The sequence below is a fragment of the Trachurus japonicus genome, chromosome 23 (genome assembly GCF_045865225.1).
Source record: "Trachurus japonicus isolate A0001 chromosome 23, Traja_1.0".
Taxonomy (NCBI): Eukaryota; Metazoa; Chordata; class Actinopteri; order Carangiformes; family Carangidae; genus Trachurus; species Trachurus japonicus.
The window spans coordinates 1,180,800-1,191,656 of NC_140929.1; the positions used below are offsets into that span (position 1 = coordinate 1,180,800).

Below are 10,857 nucleotides of genomic sequence, written 5' to 3' on the forward strand. Positions count from 1 at the left end.
ATTTGTTTTGACTAGAAATGACATTTTGACTAGAAATAAGACAAATATTCTTGGTAAGAGTTTCAGTTTTTTGTAGTGGAAATCCGGAAATTAGGGTCTGGAAAAAGTATGGAATTTGGAAATTTAAAATGTGTAGGAACCCTGATTCTACTTAAAATAAGACTCATCACATAAAAAGCAGCTTGAAACTGAGTCTGACTGGCTGCAGGTTTAAAGGTTTAGTCCTGTTGTTCTCTTTTTGCTGCTGGACTGTGTGTTTAGAAGAAACAGGAACTCACAGATTTAGGTCGTTAACATCTCTTTGGGTGGAAGAGTCGACCACGAAGCTCAGCGGCCGCCGTTCAACATTCAAGATTCAATACTTTATTGCCATATCAACATGTCGAATTTGTTTCAGTGGGCTTCTCAATATCTTACTAAGAATATTTGTCTTATGTCTAGTCAAAACAAATCTCATTCTACTTAAATAACACTCAGCAGCTTGTTTTTAGACACTTTTTACTTCTTTCAAGCAGATTTTCACTTGAAATAAGTAGAAAAATCTGATAGTGGAGCAAGTTTTTCTTTCTTATTAGGCTACAAGCACAAAAAACTTGCTTTCACTGGCAGATTTTTCTACTTATTTCAAGTCAAAATTAGTTTGAAACAAGTGAAAATGATCTAAAAACAAGTTATTTTTTAGGTGATGAGTCTTATAGAGTTTAGTTTTGACTAGAAATTAGACATTTTGACAAGAAATAAGACAAATATTCTTGGAAAGATTGTGAGTTTTTGCAGTGCTCCCCCTCCACCTCCCCCTCCTCCCCCCTCGTGCACTGTGACTGTTTCACACTTTGTGCCAAACTCTGGTTTTCTCCTGTTGAACCTGAGTCTCTGCAGCAGCGTCACCGTGACGACCGATCTGGACTCTCACCGTGTTTACATCCACTTCTGTTCTGTCAAATTATCTGAGGATCGATAAAAAAATATTAGTGTGAATTGTATCAATCAAGAGAAAATCAGATGAGATCGACTGTATTCACTTTTTATCCATAATTTGATATTTAAAGGGATAGTAGCATTTTTTTTAGAGTGGGGTTATATGATCTACAAATAGCCCCTAAGTACTTTAATTGCAGTAGAAGACTCTCTGCACTCCTCCCGTTAGCAACGCCAGCCCATAATAGCCCTGCCCAGAGATTTACAACATACAGTGTTGTGAACAGACCCAAAGAAACGGCCTATTTTCACGGCCTAAAAGAGGTTTTACCTGAAAAAAAATACACAGTTCCATTGTTCACTATACTATAATATTAAAGTATTTAGGGGCTATTTGTAGGTCATACAACCCCACTTTAAAAAAATGATACTATCCCTTTAAAGGGATAGTTCAACATTTAGTCAAACTGGCCCATTGCCATATTAATCCCTATAGTCATAGCAGTAGGTTCATTACCTTTAATTGTCGGTGCAAGCTGTTTTTAGAACGGCGGAGCAGAGCCGTGAGCTGCTCAGAGCTACGCTACGGAGGCTCATTATGGGATTTCTTGGTTTCCCTCATCATCAAACTCATCAAATACACAATCCAACAACTCCACAACGCTCTGGTGGACAAGTTGTGAGCTGCACATTCACCACGCTATGAGATAATAACACAACGTTACCACACAGAGTTGTTTTAGAGGGAAATTCATGCAAAACCACTGATGCACGTTGCCTTCAGGGACAGTTTTTCATCAAGCAGTCTCTGTATTTCCCTCTAAAACAACTCTACGGTGACAAAATGTTGAACTATCCCTTTCTTTAAACAAATGTTACTGTTTTAATCCCATATCACTTGATGTGAATAAAAACAGTGGATGTGAACACGGTTAGAGAGACGGCAGCGTGTGAAGAAGAGACCGGAGATGAGTTCAGATGTTGCCGCGGTGACATCATCGGGCCGCGGTGACATCATCGGGCCGCGGTGACATCATCGATCAGCTGTTTTCCTGTGTGAAGCTGCAGCGACTGAACTGTGACTCAGCTGTTTTTCTCCTCCTGTGGTTTTCATTGGTCTTATATGATGATGATGATGATGATGATGATGATGATGATGATGATGATGAAGAAGATGATGATGATGATGATGTTGCTTTGACACAGCGAGTGACATTTTATTATAGTCGGTTTTATATGTATCAGAATAAATGTTTAAAGTGTTTGATATGTTCAGATTGTGCAGGCATAATTAAAGTTCATCTGCTGATGATGTCACACAGAGGGGGCGGAGTCTGTCCACATGATGTCACACAGAGGGGGCGGAGTCTGTCCACACGGTCACATGGTCACATGACCCAGGTTCACTACAACTAGAGCACTGGAAAAGAGAGTAGCGACACCACCATAGACTCCCGTGGTCACTTTATTCTCCCCCTAGTGGCAGGATATGGGTATTGCAAATCCGCCCAAGAAACCCATTCACTCCAATGTATGTGTGTTGCCAACTTGCTGGTAAATTGATGAAAACTGCTGTGTTTTTGCTTTTAGGTGCCTTGGTCATATTAAGTTATGCTTATAATTTATTTATTTCAAAATTGTAACATTAATGTGAACAACTGTTTTTTTTGTGTTTTTTTTTTTTATTGGCCCAGCTATAAAAGATGACAACACTTAAAAACCATTACAAAATGTGACAAAATCAAACCCAAAACGTATTATGTTAAGTTTTTCCTCCAATTTTGATTAAAAAAAAGATAATTAATAAAAACACACGGAGCTGTTTACAGTACTACCGGTCACACAGCGGACAAACACAGAAGGGGACGAGCGAACGCTTTACCGTTGCTAGGCAACCACCAGCTGTCAAAATAAATAACATAAAAAGCCTCGCATGGAAATAAAATAAAAGCCAGCAGCACAATAACTTGCTTGACCAAACAAACAAACTAAAGAAAACACAGGCTTAAGTGGCGAACAGTTAGCTAACACAGTTGAATTTAGCGCGCAAACTTACAGTATGACCCTTTAGTGGACTTTATCTTTATCATTTAAAACAGCAAGCATTCCTGACACAACAATTAAATGATTGAAAACACCACACTTACTCATTCACCAACAATGCAGAGATGCCAGCTCTTGGGCGCATTTGCAAAACCCATATCCCTCCACCAGGGGGCGTTTCCACTTGACCGATGCTGTCGCTACTCTCTTTTACAGGGGTCTAACTACAACTACAGAGACAGAATCAGCTGTTCAGGTAAAAACATCAAACTGAAACTGAGCTGAAATGAATCAACTTAATGTGGAGCTTTAACCATAATACATCCATGGCTTTAACTGGTGGTAACACTTTACAATATGGTTCACAATAAGAGTAGTTACTGAGGAACTAATGAGTAGTTACTGAGGAACTAAAGAGTAGTTACTGAGGAACTAATGAGTAGTTACTGAGGAACTAAAGAGTAGTTACTGAGGAACTAATGAGTAGTTACTGAGGAACTAATGAGTAGTTACTGAGGAACTAATGAGGAACTAATGAGTAGTTACTGAGGAACTAATGAGGAGCTAACTATTACTTAATCATTAGTTCCTCATTAGTTCCTCAGTAACTACTCATTAGTTCCTCAGTAACTAGGTCTTTATTTAGTTCCTTATTGTAAAGAGTTACTCTCTGATGTTTGTTCCACATGTGACAAAGTAAAACAACAGAAGTAAAAACATTAAACTGAACAAGAAGCAGCGTCACTGATGACCTCATTAATTATCTAATTAATTACACGGTTCATTATAGAAACAGAGACAGAGGCTGTTAATGTTAATGTCGTTGCACTAGTTGTAGTTGTAGTTGTGTTTGTAGTAGTAGTTGTAGTTACAGCAGCCGTCCAGCAGGGGGCAGCAGATCTTCACCAGACACTCAGCTGCTCAACAGGACGGGGCTTTTATTGTGAAAATATCTGAAATGATCCCATAAAGAAGGGGGGCAGCAGCTGATTGGTCGGTCAGGTGACCAGCACACTGCAAAAAACTCTAAATCTTTCCAAGAATATTTGTCTTATTTCTTGTCCAAATGTCTCATTTCTAGTCAAAACTAATCTCTTTCCACTTAAAATAAGACTCATCACCTTGTAGTATATTATTCACCTGAACTTTTAGCTTTAACATCATGTATTATGTTCTTCTTTTTATGTGTGTCCTGTTGTTCACATTTTTCCCGTGAGAGCCTTGCATAAGGTCGTAAACTCTATAGGTTGGATCCTGTCTCATGTCCATAAACGACAGACATGAACTGTGTATGTTAAACATTTATAGAACACGTAATTCCTGTCATAAGATATAGATAAGATATAAGATAAGATATAAGGTGGAGTTTTGGAGTTAGAAAGTATATAAGATCATGGTTTTGAGCCTTAGAGAAGAAGATCCCACTTTGGCACCAGGGATGCTTCAGGATTCGGCATTTTTGTACACTGTTCTTCTACTTGTTAATAAACTTCTTTTTTGAACACAAGTGAAGACGTGTCGGCGGTGATCCCTCCTTTTCATCAACACATCAATATACCACAATTTGGCGTCACGAACTTGGGCGTGTTTGTGGCCTCTCAGCGTTGGCTGGCAGCTCCACTGGGCCGACTCCCGCAACAGCCGGCTTCTACTAAGGGTGAGTTTTTCACATAAGTGTGCGCTGGTTTGCTCGTGGGAGCTGCTGTCTGTTTGCTGTTGGGTCACACCGTTAAAGATCTTTGTGTGGGTGATTGTTGTTCTGATGATTAGAAGAAGGTTGTCGTTCTAAATTTACCTAAATTTGGGGGTTTTTTGGTTTTTGTTTGCGTTACGGGCAACGCAAAAAGGGGGAAATAGGGAATTTGGGGTAAAAGGGAAATAGGGATTTGGGGTAAAAGTAAAATAGGGAATTTGGGGTAAAAGTAAAATAGGACATTTGGGGTAAAATGGGTATGTGGGTAAAGAAAAGGGGTAAAAAGGGGATTAAGTAATGGGTAATAATATAAGTTAAGAATTGTTTTTAGTGGGTTTAAAGGAACTGGGGTTAAAGAGGGTTAACTAAAATAAAGGGATTAAAGAGGGTACATTTGAATAGAGGGTAAATTTGAATACTTGGTAACAGAGGGTGAATTTGGACATTTGGTTAAAGAGGGTTAATTAGGATATCTGGTAAAAGGGGGGTAAAATTTGAATAAAGGGATATTTTGGGGTAAAGAAGAAAGTTAAAGGGGGTATTTAAAGAGTAGAATAAAGTTAAAAGTGGGACAATTAAAGAGAGAGATAAAATATAGGGAAATTGAAATAGTTTTCTAGTTAAAAAGAAGTTAAAAAGTAGAAAGAAACTGCAGTTATTAAGCAAGAGAAATATGTGATCACTTACCGGTACATTTGAGTGTTTTGTGTTTGTTGTCTATTATGTTTTGTGTTTGTTGATTTTGTTGTGTATGTGGCTAATGTGATAGACTCTATGTTGAATAAGGCATAAGAGGTAATATAACTTGAGAAACAGGAGATATAATAATAGTAATAGTAATAGTAGTAATAATGATAATAATGATAATATATACATTAATAGGAATTTATGAGATAAGATATTTTGTCTAAAATAAATGAACTTTTAAAGGACGTTTGATAGAATATATGAGCTCTCTATGGGGACTTTTTGGTAGAGATAAGCCTCTGTTTAGAGGACTTTGGAAAATAAATCTGTAAGAAACATATGAGCCCTGGAAGAAGGACTTTTTTATGTAGTGGAGAATTTTTTTGATAAAGCCTGATTAACTTTTTTATCCAAAGGATACATCTTTCAAAAATAATGCATTCACAGAATGTCTAGAGGGGTGCAGAATAAAAGTATTAATTTTACTGAATTTTAAAAAATAGTATATAAATAATTGTTTAATAAGTTTTGGCGGGTCCGAAATATATATATATTTACATCTGGTTACGTTGGCAACGTCGGCATGGAATGGTCTCTGTGGCAACAGCATTAGAACGTTGATGTCATGTGTCGACTGCTGTAACTGGCAACCAGTAAAACGGAAGGTTGGAGCGAGAGCTACTGGCCAGGAGGAATTAAACTTGTAGCTATCACCTTTAAAGTGAGAATGTTTTTATAAAATTATAACGTTCCAGTTATAATACAGAATTTTTGAAAGAAAGGAAAAGTTTGCAGTAGGAATGTGCATCTAGTGATTTTATAAAGCACTGAACTATTTGTCTGTCTTCCTTTCATGGAGCGAGAGTTCAAGGAGGAGACCAGAGCCTAAGAGGTGTGTCTAGAGGAGGACAGAGGACAGCTGGCTTGGATCACAAGGATTGAGGCTTGCGGACGACAGTGCATGCATCTGGATCCAGTGATCAAGGCCAGTGTGATTTTATCCACAAACTCTTTGTAATACTAGTTGCTTTTAAATGAAAGTGTGTACATTTGGTTGTACATTTAATTTTATTAGTAGTATGGATTAACAGAGTGCATTCATTTGCTCACATACATAAAACCCAAAATTGTACAGTATGTTGTAGTTATTTAGAAGGAAGACTTGGCAACTGACTGATTAATCAAGGCTAACTGATGTTGAACTTTTGTAATTTGATAGATCTGATAAGACTTTGAATTCCTTTGAAGTTATTTGTTTCATCTTTCTTTTGTTGACCTTGGCAATACAGAGGTTATAAATGAATTAATCAATAAAAATAAACTAAATAATATTTAATTAGTTAAGTTAAAGTTAAGCACAAGAATAAATGGGAGCCATGACATTGATAAAATAGATGTAAACAATCCAAAAGTAGTTACTGTTGTTGAACTAGTGTAGAAGAAAAATCCTAAATTATAGGCATCAAAGAGGTGTTAAAGAAAGGGTATAAGAATTGCTCTGAAATTGACTATCCATGGTCATTAGAAGAAACACTCAATAAAGATATCATTTAAACAATAAAGTTGCTGGTGTCCATATATAAGGTGATCGAAAAAATAAAATAAAATAATAAACAATAAAAAATAAATAAAAGAGATGAAAAATATAAAAAGAGACAAATAGAGCTTGACATTCTCCAGTTGCTTGAAAAGGAGGGTCAAAGATGGATAATGAGAATCCTTCATTTTCAAGAAGGCATGCCAAGAAAAAACCTCTTTCTGGGGAAGAAGAAGAGAGACGACAAACTTTAAGTAGGATTGATAAAAGCATAGATCAATGCCTTAAATATTTGGACCAATACACCACACCAAAAGGCCGGAGATTGTTACAGGAACAATTACAGGACTTGCAAATGCAAAAGAAAAAGTTATTGAAAAAAGCCTCCCAAAAATCACCAAGGAAGGAAGATAAGTCTGATAAGATCTGTCCGGTGGTTATCAGAGGACAGAATCTGGTGTATAAATCTTGGGATGATACAGTTATGCAAGATTTGTTTGAGAAATTACCCATTCTTCAAGATGGAGCACATCCTTGGATTTTAAAGTTGGAAGAGATTATGTTGGGAACGAAGCCTACCATGGGAGACTTTAAGAGACTTCTGGTAAACATTATTGGGGTTCCAGCCATGGAAGAGATTTTACAGAAAGCTGGATATAATCGATATGTGGGATCTACTGTGAATGATTCAGAGCTGTTTGCAGCAAATAGAGGTCGACTGTATAGAGCGTTAAGAGATACATTTCCAACAAATGTACACCCTGATAATATTCATGTTGAATCATTAGGACAAGAAGAAAATCCGAGATCCTATGTGTCGAGAGCCTATCAGGTATGGAGAAATGTTACAGGGAATGATCCAGAGGAGAGTCAGCTGGAACAATCAGTCTTGCGAGCTAAGATTCAGAAGGGGTTGCCTCCGTCAGTGAGGAGCAAGTTAGCAGAAGTGGTTGGCCTAGGGAGCATGACAAAGAGTGTTTATACAGATCACATAGCACACCATGTAGAGCTGTATAGAAAGAAAGAGCATGAACAGAAGGAGCAAGATCAGGAGATCCTCAGACAGCTCAATCAAATTCAATTGGTGGATAATAAGAAGGAGGAGAAGCAAGTAGTTATGCAGAACCAGCCTGAGACAAATCAGTCCATGCCACAGCAACAGCCACAGCCACCACCACAGCCAAATCAGTGTCAGTGTCAGGCCTTTATCAATGGTTCCTGTAGCTTATAATGCACAGCCGACCTTTGGTCTGCAGCAGCAGGCATGGAGAGGAAGAGGTCGAGGAAATGTAGGAAGAAGAAGAGGTCATTTCAATCCAAATTTTCAACAAGTCCCTGAAGTGTGTTATATCTGTGGACTGGTTGGTCATTTTGCTCGTGAGTGTAACAAACCAGGAGGAGGAAATTTCAGAGGGAATTTCAAAGGAATCCCAAGAGGCTTTAGAGCTCAGCCAATGACATTCCGAGGACTGTTGAACCCTCTCAGGGGTCCGCAGCTAGGATTCTAGGACTGCCCAGAAAATCCGAAAGGGAGGTGTCAGTTGGTACCTCTTACAAAATTAATTGAGCTCTGTTACAAAAAACAAAAAACTACAATACCTATACTGGTATCAGGAGCATACACCTATCTGTACTTTTGGGAAGAGATGCTTTGTGTTCTGTGATGACACTAGCGTTGAAACCAGTTAATTTGTTCTCCTTCTACGTCTCAACTGTCCACTGCATTGGCTGGCATATTATTAAAACAAGATGTAAACATTTAGGAAGTGCAGGGTAAAATATCAACATCAGGATAAGGACATATTTTGACTTATACTTGTCTGAATGAGGTAAATGTTGCAGTGTTGAACAGCCACTTCTCAACACTCGTGTTATATTGTGTAGTAGCCGATTGTCAAACAAATAAAAGTATCAAATCAAACTTCAAATTATACTAATCAAAGGACCACTGTTGCACCATAAGTTGTGTACGCGGATGGGAAAAACATAATGTCCAAACAAATGTCCAATTTCAACAAAAAGCGTGGTTTATTTAACCAAAAAGTGAGCAAACAAAGAACAAAGAAAATTCCGGTGCCTCTCCCGCTCCGGTAAAAAACCATTTGCCCACTCAGGTGCATGCTGGTCCCTTACCGATAGCTTACCTATATAACTTCAGGTGCCCTCCTACCGTGTCCAAATGAAACAAAACACATATAATAACCAAGAAACACCTAAAGTAAACAAATAATAAACTAGAATACTAATAGAAATTTAATCATAATGAAATCAAATAAATTGATTAAGACTAACCAAAACTAAATACTCACTAAACAAAATACTAAACTAAAGAGCACTAAATACTACAAATAAATAAATAGTTCCAACATATTGTTTTGATTTTTGTTGATAGTAATGAAACCTCGTAGAATTCATAAGTTGTAGTTTAGCATTTATTGACCAAACTGACATGCATCAGATGCTAAAGTAAAGAAAGTAAAATTGCACTGCTTTGGCAGTAACATGTAGTATGAGCAGAAATTTGAAGTCTAAACGGTTGTTGTTTTCATTCTCCATCTTTTCCTTTATACAGTTAAGAATTATTGTTATTGCCATAGTGTAATAAAATGAAACGTACGCCTGCATAACAAATCTTTCTAGCATGTAGTGGTTTTAGTATTGTGTTGGTAAATGTTGATTAGTTGGTTTAATGTTGGAAAAAAAATTATTCACAAAACTGGCTTTCTCAAAAAAAAAAAAAAAAAAAATGAAATAGGACAGAACATGACATGTTAAGAAAATAGTGTGTATCCAGCGTAAGTGTGGGATCCACTACTCACTCAGGTCAACGGCCCAATTTGAGCCAATGTGTGAGGCTGCTGCCTTTTGAAGTTCCAGTGCAAAACGTATAATTAAATAATACAAGTAAAAATGAGAAATTTAGCAAGCTTACTATACTTATTGCAGTAACATACAGTATATCCAAAGAGCTTAATTTACACAATATGAAGTTGTGTGGTTACCTTAGATAGTTGAGACAATTACAAACAGGAAGCTGTTCTTGAAATAAAGAAATAGTTATGGATAGACCGAGGTGACACTTAAGATTCTATTGGTCTTTGGTGAATCATGAAGGATTGCTAATAGTGCTCACTGACCTTTTAGGTCTGACGATTCAAGAAGCACATGGGTTGGCCCATGTTGCAAGGGGGGAGGTTATAGTATGAATTTTATTTGTTTAAATAGATTGATTGGGTTATAACCAGGTGGATGCTCAGTCACTTGTCAAGTTAACCAAGTTTTGTCAAAAAATTTACAAGGTTTTTGCCAAGTTTTTGTCTAGAAAAGTCATATACGAGGACTTCTAGATTGAATATTCTTAGATAATGGATGAGAGTCTGTGGATAAAATTAAAAGAAAAAAAAAAAGATTTTGTAACAATAGGGATTTAAGTGTGATGTGTTTATGCGTTTGATGTTTTAATTTGTATTTTGTCGCAAAAGATACTGCTGTGTGTTTTCTGTCCTCTTAGAATGATATTGGAAGAAGACAACCATAAGAGTGATTCTTCAGGGACCCTGAGTTCCTGAAAAGATGTATCTGATTATGGACAGTGAAGAATGGACTGAATGTGAACTAATGAAGTCTACAATGGGAACCGGACGCTGCGAAGGAGCTGCAGTGTCTTGATAATGTGATTTTATGTTTTCATGTTTTCATGTATGTAAGTTTGCTATTGTCCATGATATGTTTCTGCTAGTATGTGGATATATTGAAACCTCAGATGTTTTCTTTTCTTTTTGACGTTTAGGAAGAGTAATGTTAGGCAGGGATAGTTCCAATGGAGGATCCGATGGGTTGACCAGCCTGAAATTGGATATTGTTTGATTTTATTTGTCTGAGGTCTTCATATGTATCTACTTGTGTTATGTCATATAAGCTTTAAGAATTCTTTATTTTTGATAGGTCTGGAGTACTAAAAAGTGGTTGCCTAAGGCAG

General features: G+C 37.1%; 1 protein-coding gene across 1 annotated transcript; it reads left to right on the top strand.

The window, feature by feature from the left end:
• The first annotated feature begins 7,233 nt into the window (after positions 1 to 7,233).
• On the top strand, positions 7,234 to 8,109 carry LOC146962248 (uncharacterized). The gene has a single exon (XM_085769919.1). The coding sequence runs from the start codon at positions 7,234 to 7,236 to the stop codon at positions 8,107 to 8,109; it is 876 nt and encodes a 291-aa protein (XP_085626045.1).
• The last annotated feature ends 2,748 nt before the right edge of the window (positions 8,110 to 10,857 follow it).